Source organism: Canis lupus, chromosome 1, assembly GCF_048164855.1.
Source record: "Canis lupus baileyi chromosome 1, mCanLup2.hap1, whole genome shotgun sequence".
Classification (NCBI taxonomy): domain Eukaryota; kingdom Metazoa; phylum Chordata; class Mammalia; order Carnivora; family Canidae; genus Canis; species Canis lupus.
In genome coordinates this window covers 110,313,233-110,330,941 of record NC_132838.1, presented here as the reverse complement: position 1 = coordinate 110,330,941, position 17,709 = coordinate 110,313,233, and the positions used below count along the sequence as shown (strand labels likewise).

General features: G+C 53.2%; 1 protein-coding gene across 1 annotated transcript in view; it reads left to right on the top strand.

Annotated features, from left to right (window-relative positions):
- Window positions 1-17,709, top strand: part of MEIOSIN (meiosis initiator) — a 25,878-nt gene extending 8,169 nt beyond the window's left edge. Inside the window, exons 5-16 of the mRNA XM_072784059.1 lie at window positions 2,462-2,588; window positions 7,946-8,057; window positions 9,684-9,821; window positions 10,791-11,030; window positions 11,945-12,053; window positions 12,887-12,987; window positions 13,460-13,615; window positions 13,889-14,079; window positions 15,015-15,179; window positions 15,256-15,500; window positions 16,345-16,434; window positions 17,045-17,709. Of these exons, the coding sequence (XP_072640160.1) occupies window positions 2,462-2,588; window positions 7,946-8,057; window positions 9,684-9,821; window positions 10,791-11,030; window positions 11,945-12,053; window positions 12,887-12,987; window positions 13,460-13,615; window positions 13,889-14,079; window positions 15,015-15,179; window positions 15,256-15,500; window positions 16,345-16,434; window positions 17,045-17,213 (1,843 nt within the window). The 3' untranslated portion in view covers window positions 17,214-17,709. The remainder of the gene's footprint in view (window positions 1-2,461; window positions 2,589-7,945; window positions 8,058-9,683; window positions 9,822-10,790; window positions 11,031-11,944; window positions 12,054-12,886; window positions 12,988-13,459; window positions 13,616-13,888; window positions 14,080-15,014; window positions 15,180-15,255; window positions 15,501-16,344; window positions 16,435-17,044) is intronic.

The window sequence follows — 17,709 nt, the reverse complement described above, 5'->3', positions numbered from 1 at the left end:
GTTTGCACATAGAAGGCTCTCAATGCTTTGCCAAAACCCCAAGTAAACACCCAAGGACTACTGTACGCAACTCTTTTTCTCAGACACGCTCAGGGAACACCTATCTCTTTAATAAGCCTGGATGCTTTTTCTTCCTTGCTTTCTGTGTCCTCTCGCTGGGGCTTCCAGGGAGTCCTCTAGAACAGAAGGCAAGTGGTGTACAAAAAGTAAATATCAGGGCTATACAGGACTTTAGAGTGCCCCCTACCTCGTTTACCTCCAAAGATAGCACCCCAATGCCCTTGCCTCTGAAAATTATGGTTTCTACCAGGAGGTAACTGGAGACCAGAGATTTGGGTTTGTTTGTTTTTTTCTCTTTCATTCCTTCATTTAGCTGACAAATATGTATAGTCTTCTATATTCGTAGTGGTTTTGAGAGGGGGCACTAATAGTATCATTCCCTGCATAAAGCCCCTTTGTGGTTTCCTGTTGGGCTTCAGATAAAAGCAAAACTTTTCTACTATGAGCCTCTGAGACCCTGCCTCATCTGGCCCCATCTCCTCCAGCCTTGTCTCACCCCACAAGACTCCTTGTTTACTGTATGCCAGACACTGCAGCTCTAGTTCTTTTGAGTTCTCCATGCTTCCTCATGCCACAGGACCTTTGCACAGGTTCCCTCTCTCCGAAATGTGCTTTTTCCCTCTTCACCTATGTATCTCCACTCATCTTTCAGAACTAATTCTGGCCAGGTTTACTTCCTGAGGGAAAACGTAGGGCAGCCCGGGTGGCTCAGCAGTTTAGCGCCGCCTTCAGCCCAGGGCATGATCCTGGAGACCCAGGATCAAGTCCCACATCGGGCTCCCTCTGCCTGTGTCTCTGCCTCGCTCTCTCTCTGTGTCTCTCATGAATAAATAAAATCTTAAAAAAAAAAAAAAATAGAGTGGCTCAAAGCCACCTGTTTCAAGCTTCCATAGCACCAAGCAGCACTTCTTTGTCTCCATCAGGGCCAACTTCCTGGGTGTGTGACTCATGCAGTTACAGAGGAGCCTGAGGCTTGGTTTAATGCCCTGTTCTCACCATCTTGAAATTCTTCATTTTTAAAAAGGGGGCCCCACATTTTCATTCATAAGGCTCCCCTCCCCAACAAGTTATATAGCTGGTTCTGGTCCTAATTGGAATTTTATGTTTGTTTGTGTGACAATTTGATTAATGACTTTATCCCTGACGGGACTGTGGGCACTTAGAAGGGGATTTTGGCTTTTATACTTTTATCCCCTCACCTAACAGCATTCCTGGCACTTAGTAGGTGTTCCATGAGTAATTGCTGAATGAATGCATGAGAAAAATTATTTTAGGGTCTGGCAAAGAAGAGGTGCCAGTTTGTGGGTGTGAGTAGGAACTAAACACCGCTGGATAATCAATAGAGTATTTTGGGCGTGGCCAGGCCGCAGGTGACAAAGTGTTATGGACATTCAGAACAGGAGAAGAGGGTGAGGGAGGGGTTTCCTGGGACAGGTGGCAATTGAACAGAGCCCTGAGGGAAGGTGACACAGGGACTGGTGGAGATGGGGATGTCTGGGCATTCCCAAAGGAGTCATGTGAGTAGTGGCAGTGGCCTGTAATTTGGGAGAGAGACTCCAATGTCTTTGTGTCCCCATCTGTCAAGAGAGAGGTAGAGGTGTATGTGGGGAGGTATATTATAAATTATGAATTCAGGGATTAGATCCTGGAAGTTTTGCATTAGCCCAGGAGTCAACTTCTGTCATACCCTTTTTATTTATTTAGCAAATATTCAGTGAGTTCCCACAGTGTGCCAGACCCTGTTCTGGATGCTAGAGATACAGTGGTCCACACCCCCTCCCCAGCTCTCAGAGAAATGTATGAGCATGGGGCTGAGGGCCCTTAGCAGTGGTACCTCATCTGTCCAGTGGAGTCAGAGCCAGTTGATTTGAGAGAACCAAAGAAAGTAAGAGATGAGACCAGTATGGTCAGCAGAGCCAGGTCTGGAGGGGGCATTATAAGCCATGTTGAGTTTACACTTGGTCCTTAATAATAGGATGGTATCGAGAGGTTCAGAGCACTTACTAGGTAACTTGAGTATCAGGCTGTGTGCTGGGCGATTTCACACACACAGTCCTGTTGATAATCCTCTGAGCCTTAAGGAATATCCTCATTCCTATTGCACAGATGAGAAAACCGTGGCCAGATCTGCAGCTTCAGAGATCACCCTGGGTCTAGTAAACAGGCTGGATTGGAGGAGGCCAGGGAGGAGGCTGGGAGAGCTAGGGGGATGTCCACACGTGACCTAGGGCAGGGGCAGGGGCAGGGGCAGGAGAGAAGGGATTGGGAGGGGAATGGGCAAGATTTGATGAGACCTATGATGCCCAGGATTCTGTCTGGGGGCCTGGGGACGGGGAGCCTCTCTGAGATGAGGAACATTAAGGCCGGTGGTTTGGGAATCAGGGGCCAGTTTCTGTTTCAGATGTCCTCACCAAAACCAGCTCTCGGCCCAAACCCGGAGGCAGAGGAAAAACCACACCAGCAAACTGCATGAGCTGGCATTGCTGCTACCTGTAGCCCTGAAGACGGGTATTAAGAAGCTCACCAAGGTACGGGGATTGAAGGAGAGGAGGCGGGAGGGTGAGGGGAGCAGGTCTGCAAATATCAGTACCCAGCTTACCCTCCCTTCTCCGGGGCCCCGATGCAGACCCTCTCAATGACAATGCTGAGATGGGCATGGTCCTGCCCAGAGTGGGCATTTCTGCGGTCCCACCACTAGGACCCTTCAGGATCCTTTCTTGCAAAGGATGCAGGGACAAGTGGGAGAGGGAAGATCTGCAAACCATGGGGTAAGGGCCATCACTCTGGGAGTCAAACAGCCCTGGGTTCGAGCCCGATGGCCCGAAACGGCCGGACTCTGGGCAGGGCCCTCAGCCTATCAGCCTCTCAAGCATCACGTTTCTCAGTCAAAACGAAGACAAATCTACTACCCAGAGATATTTTGAGGCCAGAATGACATATGAGCCATGACAGTCCTCAAAGAAATGTCAATTCCCTCACTAGGTCCCTAGTCCTGTGTCCTGGGGGCATCACCTTCACAAGGTAACAAGAGATAAAGCCACTGTATGTCCCCAGTGGCTGCTGGGGAAATGTTATACTGTGCTGAGCTGCCGCCAGTGGGAACACTGTATAAAGGGATTCAGAGATCTTGAAGGCTTGGTGCCGTGTTTTCTTACCATAGTTCCTCTCATTCCGTCACATATTCACTCACTCATCATCATTTCTGGAAAGGCTGTTGGAGGTCAAAAGCTGAATGTTTTGGTTGCAACGAGGGGAGCCAAAGGAACCCGCGACCGGCTCCTCATCCTCCGGGAACTCAGAATGTGGTCAGGACAATTAGGATTCGAACTTAAGAATAACTGACTCCCACCTAGAATGGGCTACCTGCCTTCCGAAAGGCTCAAGAGAGTGGGTGTTTGGGGAACAATGCCAGACCCCCACCCTAACCTCCTTGGTGCCTCGGATCACCACCAGGTTGTGTTGATTCTCCCTCCTACATGTCTCGTGGTGGTCGGCCTGTACCATAGCTTTCTGTAGCTGCTCTAACAAAGTGGCACATACTCAGTGGCTCGAAACAACGCAAATTTGTTCTCGCCCGGTTTGGAGGGCAGAGGCCCCAAATAAGCCACGCAGGTCTAAAGTCAGGGTGTCAGCAGAGTTGGTCCTTCTCTAAGGCTCCCAGGGAGCATCCGTTTCCTTTCCCTTTGCCAACTTCTAGAAGCCGCCTGTGTTCTTTGGCTCACGGCCCCTTCAGAGCCAGCAGCATAACATCTTCCAAGCTGTCTCCTGCTCTTCTTCCACCTCCATCCTCACTTCACCTCTTCTCTGCCTTCGGCCTCCAGCCTCTTGCTTGTCAGGACCCCTGGGACCACACTGGGCCCAGTCGGTTAATCCAGAACAATCTCCCCATCTCAGGATCCTTATTCAGTCACATCTGCTATGTCCCCTTTGTTATATTCGGCAGCATATTCACAGGCCTCTGGGGTCTAGGACATGGATGTGCTCGGGGACAGGCATTAAGCAGACCACCACGGTGCTCAGAAATGCTTGAGGAATTTCTTCCTCTGTCCTCAAACATCTGTGTATGTGGTGTGCATAGGTACTGTAATAAACTCTTGGGGGGGAGGGCAGAGATGACTGGGTCATAGTTCCCGCCCCAAAGGAGTAACAGTCGACTCAGGTGATGGGTGACATTTCATCACTGACCAGATGACTGCACCTCATGAACTTCTCCCCAGGCTTCAGGCTGCTTTCATCACCATCAATCCTCTGATGTCTCAATGATCCCTCTTCCTCTCCACCATCATCCTTTCTTAGGCTCCATCCTGAGACTCCTGTTCCAAATATAACCTGTGTCCTGGTCACTCCCCAGCCTCCCCATGTACCCGTCTGCCTGAAGCACGTCGCCACGACCTGTGCCAAGGCTATGCGACATGCTCAGCCTGACGCTCAATGAATGGATTGAACTGTTATGTGTTGCCTTTCCTATGTTTGCGTTTTAGGGTACGGCTTAAGTCTGTGTCATCCTTCCTCGCCATCCTGACTGATGAAGTGGGCTCCTGCCCCATATGGTCCCGGGAGTTCTTCTCCCTCTGACCATCAAAGCCCTCGGCACAATCCTGTGACTGTTTCTTTACCTCTGACCCATCTATTTATTTATTTATTTATTTATTTATTTATTTATTTATTTATTTATTTATTTATTTTTATTTATGATAGTCACACAGAGAGAGAGAGAGAGAGAGGCAAAGACACAGGCAGAGGGAGAAGCAGGCTCCATGCACCGGGAGCCCGATGTGGGATTCGATCCCGGGTCTCCAGGATTGCGCCCTGGGCCAAAGGCAGGCGCTAAACCGCTGTGCCACCCAGGGATCCCCCCTTTATTTTTGTATATATATTTTTTATTTATTCCTAAGAGACACGAAGAAAGAGAGGCAGAGACATAGGCAGAGGGAGAAGCAGGCTCCATGCGAGAAGCCCGATGTGGGACTCGATCCCAGGACTCTGGGATCACAACCCGAGCCAAAGGCAGACCTTCAACCACTGAACAATCCAGGTGCCCTACCTCTGACCCCTTTAGATGAGGGGTTTTATGAGGGGTAAGGACCATACTGCCATAGTGGAAACAACTCTATCCCTAGCATCTGTGGGGCCAGCACAGAGCAGACAACAACTACAACTTCTCCCAATTTACTGAGGGTTCTAGGTGTCAGATCCTGAGTGCCAAGCATTTTATATACATTTTTCTCATTTAACCCCCCCCACCCCAAGGCTTGAGAGGTGCATCTGGGTGTGCTCATATTCCAGTGTGAGGACACTGATGCGCAGAGGGGTCATGTTGCCCAGAGGACACGGCTGGTTAATGGCAGAAAGAGTCACATGTGTGTCATTCCAAAGGTACACATCCTCATCTGCTTGGTCATTCAACACTCAATAGGTGTTTGTTGAATGAATGAATGAGCGAGAGTGAATTCCTTCAGCTGAGATACTTATAGGACCCGTTGATCTTCCCTTCAGAAGGTCTCTGGGATCTGAAACCTTGCTGTGGCCCACAAGCTAACCTTCCTGAAGCATCAATTACTGATCTCTAATTGGAATATACTGAATCCAATTACGTTCTGCATAAAACCTTTATATTATTAATAATAATGTTTCAAAAAAATTTCATATTACTTTACAGATTATAGACACTTCAGCTTTAGTGCGTGCCAATGATGTGCCAAGCCTGATGTTGGAGATAAAATGTCTGTCTGCTCTTGAAAATCCTGTGGTCCGGTTTTCAAAGTTAGAAAAAGTTCTCATTTAATCCTTTGAGAACCTGATGAAAGTATTCTCATTCCATCATCGATGAAGTATTTATTAGGCAACTAGCGTATCAGGCTCTGTGCTGGGCGATTTCACACAAGCTAATTTATTCAGTCCTAACGATAATTGTCTGAGCCTCAAGAAATATTCTCATTCCCATTGCACAGATGAGAAAACTGAGGCTCAAAAAGCTAAAATGGCCTGCTCCCGATACACAGCCAGGAAGTGGCAGATTGGATCCAGGTCCTTCCAAAGTGACAGTCTCGGGATCCCTGGGTGGCACAGCGGTTTGGCGCCTGCCTTTGGCCCAGGGCGTGATCCTGGAGACCTGGGATCGAGTCCCACGTCAGGCTCCCGGTACATGGAGCCTGCTTCTCCCTCTGCCTGTGTCTCTGCCTCTCTCTCTCTCTCTCTCTGTCTCTGTGACTATCATAAATAAATTTTTAAAAAAAATTAAAAAAAAAAAGTGACAGTCTCCTGCCCATGTTCCTTATAGCTTCCTTCCGTGGATCAGGTCACATTGTTTCAGTGACCATCAGTATTCAAGCTTATGAAGAGTTTCACACCAGTCCCTCTGTGGCACCATGTTTCCTCATCTAGGGTTTGGAAGATTGCTACTAACAGTTTTATTGGTGTTCTATAGATCCAGTTCAATCCAAGAAATACTTACTGGTGTTCTTCCCTCACCTCTTCACCAGGCTAATTCTTGTCATTCTTCTGGTCTCTTTAAATGCTAAAGGCCTGGGCACTGGGTCAGTTAAGTGTCTAATTCTGTGGTTTCGGCTCAGGCTTGATCTCAGGGTTGTGGTCTTAGGGTCATGATCTCTGGGTTGTGAGATTGAGCCCCGCGTCAAGCCACACGTTGGGCTCTGCACTCAGGGCAGAGTCTGCTTGGATCCTCTCTCTCCCTCTGCTCTTTCCCCCTCTCTAACATATATAAATCTTTTTTAAAAATGCTGGAGGTCTTTCCAGACACTCAAGTCCAATTTCAGAATCTCTTGTTACACTCTTATTCATAATGCTTATCACACCATTGATAATTTTGTATGACTTACAAATTTACTAAGGGTCACTGTCCTCACTAGATTATACATTCCAGGGGCAGCCCAGGTGGCTCAGCGGTTTAGCGCCGCCTTCAGCCCAGGGTGTGATCCTGGAGACCCCAGATCAAGTCCCACATCAGGCTCCCTGCATGGAGCCTGCTTCTCCCTCTGCCTGTGTCTGTGCCTCTCTCTCTCTCTCTGTGTGTCTCTCATGAATAAATAAATAAAATATTTAAAAAATAGATTATACATTCCATGAAGGCAAACAAAAGTATTTCTGGTTCACCCCTACATACCTGGCCCTTGGTGGGTAGTAGTTTTTTTAGCTTTGTGTCTCTGGTACTGACTTAGTACTGGGTGGCTGACTGGGTGATGCCTGGTGGGCAGAAGGCATCGTGCTCAGTGCCAGTGAGGAGATAATCCTCAGCGATCACTGGCTAAGCCACCTCTTAATTCTGTGAGCGAGGGATACAGAAATCACTTAGCTACAGCCTCTACCCTCAACTAGTTCAAAGTCTATGAGAGAGAGAGAATAATGCATGAACAGATAATTATAAAATAGGCCCAGGGCATTACAAGAGTGCTGAGGAGGGACATCTGACCAAGCCTGTGTAAGAGGGGTCAGGGAGGTGGAAAAGCTTCTGGAAGGGGAGACCACTGTGCTAAGGCTCAGAGGAGGATAAGTCCTCAGTGTGGGAGGTGGAGGCCTGCGGGGGAAGGGGACAGCTTTGCAGATAGAGAATACAGCATGTGCAAAGGGCCAGGGCTGGTAAACCAAACAGTACGTATTGAAAAAACTGGGCCAGGAGGCAGGCAGCCTGAGTTCGGATCCTAGCTCTGCCCCTTCCTCTCTAACCTTAGCAAATGACACCACCACTCTGAGCCTCAGTTTCCTTAGCTATAACAAATCCCTCCCTGAGCTACAGCAAGGTCTAAACAGAATAGAAGTATGTCTGCCAATGGAGGAATTGTTGGGGTGGGGAGTGGGCTCCCCAGCAGCCTCACATTGTCCTGGGCCCCCATTCTTGTGCCCAATCCTGTCTTTCTTTTGGGAGCAGAAGGAGATTCTGCTGCATGTCCTGCATTACATTCAGTACCTCCAGAGAAGCATCGATGTGGCCAAGGCCTTGCTCAAATTCCACACCACCAATGGAGAAGGCGGACATGGGGGTGAGTGCAGTCACCATGGCCCAGGCCTGCTACATACCAAGCACTGTCCTGGCTGTCAGGGACACCAACTGACTTACATGATGAATGAGCCCAGGTCCCCAGGGATCCCAGAGCCTTGCAGAGCAGACAAAGTCAGAGAGACGTGCAAGATGCTGTGAACTCAGAGAAGGAGTGTCTGGGGCCTTGCACCTGGGCCTGTGCAAATAGTAGCAGGGGGCGCCCTGGCAGGCCAGAGCAGCAGTGAGCAGAATGCAAGCCCGAGAAGATGTGTGTGGAATGTCTGGGACAGGCAGGCAGTTGGTGTGCTTGGAGAGACTGTCGCATCAAGACGATATGTACAGGCTTGTGAACCAGGTCCTGATGCAAACACGTGTCTTGTGACCTTAACTTCTCTGTGCCTGAGTTTGCTCAGCTGCAAAATGAAACCAATACTAGTATACCCAACCCTTGAGCAACCCGGGTTTGAACAGCACAGGCCCACTTACACACAGATGTGTTTAGATAAATCCAGTCAGTACAGTCCTGTAAAGCCTTTTTCCTTATGAGTTTTTTTTTTAACACTCACTTTTCTCTAGCTTACTTTATTGTACAAATACAGTATATAACACGTATAATGTACTAAATATACGCTAATCACCTGTTTATATTATTGGTAAGGATTCTGGTCAACAGTAGGCTATTAATAGTCAGATTTTGGAGGAGTCAGAATTAGAGAGGGGTTTTCCACAGCACGGGGTTCAGCTCCCCTAAACCCTGCTTGTTCTAGGGTCACTGTACTTCCTTTCTGTGTTTGTCGTGAGGATTAAATGAGTTAGTACCCATGGAAAGTGCTGTCACCTGGTGCCTGCAACAAGTTGGTCATCCAGTGCTGCATGATGTGCTGGGTGCTGTTGCTGTCGCTGGCATGACAAATCCATAGGCGGGAGTGAGGGGAGGTGAGGCAGGTACCAGACCCTGCAGGGCTTTGAGCGCCTGGCTAAGGGAGGGAGACCAAGATGAGAAAAACTGGTGGACTTTTAAAAGCTGGGGAAAGCCACGATCAGATTTTTTTTTTTTTTTTTTTTTTTTTTAGGAAGAGGTGCCTGATATCTAGTGAGCAGGATTGATTATTAATTGGTTGTTGATTATTAGAGTCAGGGAGGTCAGTAGGAAGGCCTTTGGGAGTGATCTGGACAAGAGACAGAGTGGTCTCACACTGCGGGTCAGGCTGTGGACAGAAGTGGTACCTTTGGGTGAGGTTAATGAGGGAGAATTGAGAGGCCTGATGGAGAGGCCCTGGGTGAGCCAGGATGGGTGGCCTTCACTGCTCTGTGGAAGGTAGGAAGAGGAATTGGTTTGGGATGCTGATGGTGGGGAAGCATTTGGGAAGCGTTGAGTCTATCTTCCTTCTTGGCCAACCCAGAATGGTCCTGTGGAAACCTGAATTTTCACCCTGTAACCTCTGCTGCCTGGCCGTGCAACCTCAGACCAGTGCAGTCTCCCCCTGGGAGCTCAGTTTCCACATTTGTAAAGTCAGCTTGGAGACCAGAGCTGTCCAGCCCTCTGCCCAGGATTGGGAAGCATGGTCTGGAAGGAGGAGATGGGACATCATGAATTTGGGGACTTCTGACCTGACTCTTTCTCCAGGCTGTGCAGGTCGGAACTCGGCCTCAGGCGCAATGCGGCGGCGACACTCCACCCCTTCAAGCTCCCCACACTCTCGGAAGTCCCGTCTTCAGGGAGCCTGCCGGAAACCCCGGAAGAAGAAACTGACAGGGTTTTCAGGTACAAGTGAGGCTGGACAGGAAGCCAGGTCAAATGGGAGCAAAGCTCCTTTTCCAGAGCCATCTTACTCCAGGGAGGCCCAGTCAGCTACCCAGAGTCCCCTAACAGCGCTTTACAGTGAGACCTACCTGGTTCAGCTCCCGGCCCCTCATCTCACTAGCTCTGGGGCCTGGCATGGTTGCTTTCCTTCTCTGAGCCTCTGCTTCCTGGGGGTGGACACAGGCTGATCTTAAAGAGCCTGCGTCCACACCCCTGGAGCAATGCTGAGTGGAGAGGCACACAGTCAATGCTCAGTGATTGTAAGCGGCTGTTAGCACTTAACTGTCTTTACAATCAGTCATCCATCCTGGGCCAGGGCATCAGGGAGCATGGGCTGATGGAAAGACCCGAGTGTGGAAAGCAAGCATCCTCAGGCCAACCTCTGTCTTGCTACTAATGGACCACATGTCCCTTCCCATCTGCAAGCCTCAGTTGACTTGTCTTTAAAATGGGAGTTGTGAAAAAAAATAATAAATAAATAAATAAATAAATAAATAAAATAAAATAAAATAAAATAAAATAAAATGGGAGTTGTGACCTAATCAATGATTTCCAGTCTTGGCTGCATATTCCTTTGACTCATCCAGGGTACTGTAAAGAATGCCTATGCCTAAAAATTAAAAAAAAAAAAAAAAAAAAAAGAATGCCCATGCCTAAACCTCACACCCAGAAAGTCAGGTTCAGTGGCCTTGGGTGGAGCCTGGGCATGAGTATTTTCTCTGAGCTTGTAAGGTGATTTGAACGTGTGGATGGGGAAGGGAGCTTCAGTTGAGATGACCTCTAACTGAGGATCCAGGCTTACCTGGGAAGGGCTGGTGAGTGACCAGGCTAGACAAAGTTTGGAAGAGGCTGTGGGGCCCAGAGCAAAGACGCCCCCAACCTGAGCCATGTTCTGGGCCCCTTCTGACACTTGTCTGTCTGCTCCCCCAGAACGCCAGACCCGGGCCCAGAACCCTCGCCGCTCTCTGGCCCTGGACAAGCCCAAGAAATGGATGACCCTATCTCCAGAGCAGCAAGGAAGAAATGCGGTGGGGACTGCCACCCCTTCAAGATGTGCCAGCTCCTGCTGTCACCCCAAAGTTGCATCATCCCTGCCTCAAGGTGACAGAAAGGGAGGACAGCTGACATTGCTGGACATGGCTGAGAACAGTATCCACTGTGACTTCTCAGGTTGCTCCCTTCCCTCACCATTAACTTAGTCATTTATACACTACCTGTCAGGCACCTGCTGTCTTCTGAGCCCAGTCCAGCAGCTGGGGATTCCGAGGTGGACAAGAGAGATGCTGTCTTGGGCCTCTCTCCCATTGTCTTCTTCCCTTCGGGCCCCATTGTGGACGGAAGGGTAGGATGGCATCAGCGTGGCCCTCGTGCAAGGCTGTGGGTCACAGAACCGGAGGAAGGCAGGCAGTCACTCTTGTGACTCCTATCCCTGGGCCATCTTGAAAGGGTGTGGTGACACCCAGCAGAGCGCCAGGCGAGACTGGGGCACTTGGCAGGCAACAGATGCCCCGAGCCATCCTGTCCCCCACCTGCTCACCCTGAGCATCTCTGGACCAGGCCGTGTGCAAGAGCTGGAGTCCAAGGTGACCCAGATTTCCCGTGGTTGCTGAGGAGGCCGTGGGAGCCCAGAGGAGGCCCCTGACCCACCAGGGGAGGAAGGGCTTTTCAGCCCTTCTGCCGGTTGTATGACCTCGGGCAAGTTACTTGGTATCTCAGTGTCTCAGTTGGGTCTAATAATGGTACCCTGCAGCAAAGGGCTACTGAATAGTCTATGCAACGCCTAAAACTGAGCTGGCGTGGGAAGCCCTCTCCGCTTGTTTGCTCTCATCGTCTTCATTGACATTATTCCACTGCAGGACTTTGGCTTCCTCACAGCTTCTGAGAGGGACATGGGGTTCCAGAAACCAAGGGATCATTCGGGGCACCCCACAGCCGCACACAGAGGCCCCGCGCCTGAGGTCTTAGGAGGGAGGCAGAGGCTGTGCCAGACGGTAGCACCTCTCCACCCTTGTATGTGTGACTCCCGGGATTATTCCAGGCACAGGAGTAAGCATCCCGACTTGCCCCCGGCCCCTGCCCCACAGGCTGCTGTTGCAGAATCGGTGGCCCGGGTGATGGCCTCTATTGTGCCTTCAAGGCCCAGCAAGGGGCCGAGAGGATCCATTTTCTCAACAGGACCCAGCCCCATCCCAGGTAAGAGAACCCAAGGGCTCTGAGTGGAGGAGGCTGAGGCGTCTGGTCTGGAATGGCTGAGGGGTAGTGAGAAATGAGCTCAATTTACATCCTCTCTGGCATCTGTGGAGAGAGCACCGTGGGCCTGGCTTCATGCAGGCGGCAGAGGCTCAAAGGAGAGCCTTGCTTCTGGGCCATCCTTGCAGAGCTGCAGCCCCTGGCCAGCCTCCCTGCCTCCGATCTCACCCTTCCAGCTCGTCCTCCCTAGCTGCCTGAGGGGCGGTCATGACAGTTCATGGCTTTAAGCTCTCCCAAGTGCCCATGGGGCAGAGCCCAAATATCTTAGTTGGCATCTGAGAACTTCTTGCCAGCCCCCTCCCCATCCATCTCCCATGAATCTTACCCTTAACACCACTGAATATTCACCCTCCACGGGAGCCATGGCCTTGGCCCCTCCAGGTTTTTCACCCTCTGATTCCTCTTCCTGATGAGACTGCTTCTCTTGTCCACCTAGAAAACCACCACCCTTCAGGTTGAGCACAGTGTGGTCCTCCCCCAGACCACACCCCCTCTGTCCAACTGGAACCCACCCGGCCCCTCACAGCCCTGCTCCCCAGGTGGCAGCACATGATGACAGCTGCCTCTCCTCCCAGGCCTGGAGCCCCTTGAGGGCAGGTGCCTCAGCTGACTAAGCTTCCTGACTGCCCCCCTGCAACCCCCCAGCAGCCAGCACAGAGGGACCTCTATCTCATGGCACAGTGGGCAACACCCCGGGGGACATGGCTCGACCCAGGCTGCACAGCAGCTCCTGGCCCAGGGGTCCTGGTCTACCTTTTGAATTCCACCTCTTGCAGGCAGAAGCTGGTGTTCTATGATTCCAGTGAGGAGCTGGACAAGGACTCCCCAGATGCTGACCCTTGGCTTCCTGCCTGGACCCCGGAGGGCAGCCCCCATGGTGACCAAAACTCCATCTCTCCTTATTGTCGCTAGGGTGCGGCCCTTCCTGGGCACTTCCTTCTGAGCAGTACCGTGGTGGGAGGAGAGGGGGCCAGGGTCTAGTCATCTGGTGAGCATAGCGGTATGTAAGTGTACCTGCTGGTCTGTGCCAGCAGGTGCTCCTGCACACATTGCTTCTGTGGAGCCCAGACACTGCCTCAGAATCTTTCTTAACACAGAGCTCCAGGTAGCTATAATCAGTCTATCCAGATTTGGCACACCAGATACTGATTTTTTTGTTGTTGTTGCTGTTTTTTGGTCATCCATGACATAGCGCCAGGCATTGTGTCTCTTAATCTCCTCTCTGAAGCACTCAAAATGAACAATTGACAGAGTCACCCTTCCCTGACATCTAACATCATCTCTCCAAAGCCAGCTGCTGTGCTGGGGGAGAGGGTCATCTCTGACACATCCTGATGTTTCCTTTCCAGGGAGCCTGCTGGACTTGGGGCCTCCCCAGATTGCCAACTGGAGTGTGACAGGACACCCAAGCGAGATCCTAGGGTTCAGCCCCTCCCTCTTCAGCTCCCCAGGAAAACTACCGCCAGAACAGATCCTGGAGGATGGCACCGAGTTCCTGACCCAAGGTGAGCATCTGGGGCTGGACCTGACACTTGGTCCATTCAGAAAACATGGTGATACTCACCAAGTGTGCCGCCCTGGGCTCGGGAGTCCTGGGTACCCCAGGGTGCATCTCATCCAGGCCCCACCTCCAGAACCCTGTGGCCTTGTGGGGCAGTGGTCCTGGAAGCCCCTCAGTAAGGGGAAGCCTCCAGGAGCCCACGTCAGGGACCTACTCCCTCCGCTCAGCATGGAGGTGCCCCAGGGGACCTGGCCTGTGAGCCGGATTTGGACCTAAGACAGGAGATCCAGAGAAGGACAGCAGGAGATCCTGGATGGGACGGCAGGACGGAGCCTGGGTGCCTGGAGGGAGGTGTTTCCACTCCAGCTGGCACCCTGCATTCCCTCCCCGACAGCTCTCTTTGAAGAAGTGTGGCTAGATCCCATGCCTTCACTTTCTGACAGCATGCTTGAGGCGCTACAGAACAAGGTAGGCATCCGTCCACAGACATGTCCATCCTTCTTTCCATGTACATCGCTCTCCTGCTTCACTGACTCATCCATTTCCACCACCAGCCAGCTGCCTCCCCCACCCTCTCACTGTCCATCTGCTCGCACCTCTCCTCGTCTTTCTGGAGACATGTCTACCGTCTGTGCCCCCATCTGCCCACCCTTTGAACAGTCACTGCTGGCCCCCAGTCACCCCACTCTGTGCCGGGAACTCGAAGGAACCAGGCACAGAATAAGAGCTAAAATCCAGGTGCCCATAAAAGACCCCACATAACTGTGAGCTGGGGTCTCCTGTGACCCCAGTCTACAGATGAGGAAACTGAAAACAGAATAAGCTCAGTAATCCTCGGTTGGAAGGAGCCTCCCGACCGGGCCCCAGGGGTGAGCTCCAGCTGCCGTTCTCCCCAGCGGCTCATCGCCTGGCTGGCAGAGGCCCGCCCCAGCTCGGGTCCCCAGATGACTCTTCCTCCATCTCCCCTGCTTCCTCCGATGAGTAACTGAATCTGCACCAGAGACCAGAGTGGACACTCTTAGCAGAGCCCTTAGTAAGCGCCAGGCACTGTGCTAGGTGCTTCTCAGCCCTGCAAGCCTGTGTGGTGACCGCCACACTGTAGGTGATCTCGATGCTCAAAGAAGGTAAGACTTGCCTGGGGCATCGGGGCTGCCACACTCTGGCGTTAAGAGTTCTAGCCCCAGAACGGGGGTGAGCCCCAGCCGGCCCCTCTCTGACCCACAGTGGGAACCTGGGAACATTTGCTTGAATGTCAGGGGTGATATGGACGAGGTAGTCTTCGATTTGAGCTGGTTCTGATGCTCATGTTACGTCCTAGGAGAGCAGTGAGTGGGGATGTGAAGGGATGCCTTGGTCTCCCCTCACACCCCCCGGCTTTCTCCATCGCCCCCCCTCCACCGCAGGAGATGCCCTCGGAGGCCCCCGAAGATGCCCCCGACCCCCATGGCCTGTGCCAGTCCTCAGTGTCGCTAGACCACTGCTACCTGTCACTGAGCGAGAATAGCAAGGTGCCGTCCAGCTCCAGCTCTGAAGACACGGACACTGAGTCGGAATGGAAGCAGCAGGAGGTGAGGGGGGCAGCCGCGGCAGTGGTGGGATGGTTCCCCGTCCCCGGCCTGCCCTCACCTCCCTGTCCCCCACCAGGACACTCAGGCCGACCCCGAGGGCCTGCCGTCCTCCAGCGACGAGGACAGAGACTGCACGTGGACCCCCACCCGGCGGACCACAACCCTGCCCACGGCTGGAAGGAAGGCCAAGAAGGGCCGTGCAGGCAGGGGCCCGACGAAGCCCAAGGAAAACAAGAAAGCCCCCTGCCAGCCCCAGATGAAGAAAAAGTGTGTCAACGGCTTCATCATGTTCTGCAGGATGAACCGGAAGCAGTACATCCGGTGGGTGGGGGTCCTTTTGGGCCCTGGGTGGGGCCTGACCTGCACCGTCCACCCCTCCCTGCCCCCAGAATGTGTTGCTCCTGTCATCTGGCACGTTTGCCCCCCTCCAGACATGACCCCCTGACCCTTCCTCAGCCACATCCCTGCCCCCTGGTCCTGGTGCTGCAGTCAAAGCCTATGAATTGTAAGCAGCAAGACCCAACTCAGGCTTAGGAAAAGGGCTACCACAGCCTGAAAGAAGGGGAGGAGGTAGATTGCCCCCCCGGTGGGCCTGGGCCTGGGGCTCAGATGATGCGAAGCCTCTGGAAGTTTCGTTCCTCTCTCCATTCTGCTCTCCTGGCTCGGCTCTATTCTCAAGCACGTGGGGTGGGGTTGGGGAAGAGTCACCCTAAGGTCATGTCCAGCAAGCAACCCGGTGGGAGGAGAGCCCCTCGTTTCTAAGGTTTCTGGCCAAAGTTCTAGGGGCTGACTGGATAGATGAGGCACCCAGCCCCGAAGGTGGGGTGGGGGTTGGGTGGGGCCTCTCGATGGCCAGCGAAGAGCTGGTGCCCTGACAGGAAGTCCAGGCCCTGGCACCCGGAGCCGTGGATACGGGTCTCCTACAGGCCCCGAGACATAGTTTCCCCTTCCCAACAACCAGTTCATCCAGCCCCCTGTGACACCTCAGCACCAGGGGGTGTGCCCTGAGCTCCTTCAGGCCATGGTGGATAGAAGAGACCCGGGTTCTCAGGCAGGAAAGCCAAGGCCCCAAGAGGGCAGGGGGCCTCCTGCGGTCAGACTGTTGGCCTTCGCCCAGACTGGGCTGCCCTGCAGGCCTCTCCTCACCCCCTCCCTCCTGTCCCAGAGCCTGTCCTGGGACTGCATCCACGGCTGCCACCAAGGAGCTGGCCCAGCTCTGGCGGGTGATGACCCAGCAGGAGCGGAGACCGTACTGGTGAGGGGCCCCAGCCCAGAGGCGCGGGTGGCAGAGCAAAGGGGCCTCCGGGGCTCCTCACTCCTGCTCTGATTTTCAGAGCCTCGGGCCTCATGATGTGGGAAACAGGTTGGAGTTTACTGGGGTGGAAGATGTGGGTGTTGAGAGCTCTTATGAAATCCGTGGGGCGGGGATGACGGTGGTAGGAGGTGCTCTACCTCTGCGGCGGAGCTTGGAAGGGCAAATGGCCTCAGTCGGGACCCCTTGGGCCCCTCCTGCCACAGGGAGTCTCAGAGCAGGAAGCTGGGTCTCATTTCCCTGCTACTACCCCTCCGCCCTCCCTCCTGGCCCCTCCCTGCCGCCCTCTCCCGTCCATGGTGGCACAGCTGCCACCTGCTCCTTTCTCATGGGCCCTGAAGCACACAGCCCTAGATCGCCCTGTAGCAGGGGCAGGGAGGGCTCCGGCCCCATTGTACAGACGGGACTGGGAGGCCCAGGGGTTGCTCTGAGGGGACCAAGGAAGGAATAGGCCCTTGCCACCTCCCCATCAGCCCAGTTTCTGGGGGGTGAGCTAGGTACCCCAGAGGGGGAAGGAAGGAGTGACCCCGATCCACCCCCCTTTTGCCCCCAGCATCAAAGCTCGCAGGTTCAGCCTCCAGCACAACCGGATCGTGAAGCAGGACAGCTCCAGCAGTGAGGACGAGGACTGGGGGACCCCCAAGCCCTTCTACCAGCTGCTGGCCGAGAAGGCCCGCCGGTCCCCAGACCTGGCCTCTCAGCTGCCCCCTCAACACTACTGAGAGGGTGACCCCCCCCCCCCCCCCCCCCCCCCGGCCCTGGCCCTGCCGCTCCTGCGGCTCTGGTTTGCAACCAGGAGCCTGTGAAGAGGTTGTCCTCCTGGGGCCTCACCCCTCCTGGAGCAGGTCCCCTCGGCCAGTTCCTGGGCAGCTGAGAGGGGCGATTCTTGGAGCCCGTTACTGTGTGCGTTTGCCTGGTGCTAGAGTGGCTGGGACTCGCCCTGCCTAGCCCACTGCCCTTCCCACCGCCCCTCCCCAGCCTGGGCTGCATCCTGGGAGCCGCAGAGGTGGCAGGAAGGGAGCCCTGCGGGAAAGGCAGCAAGGTGAAGTTTCAGAGAAGGGGTTTGCTGCGCCCACCCGAGTCCAGCCATTTCAACCCTGTTCATTCTTACTTCACCCCACGCCTCCCTCCCCTGTTCTATTTATAGATTATTTATTGTTCGCAACAAAATAAAGTGGAACCCTTGTTACCAGCAAGAAAGACCAGGCAGGCTCCTTT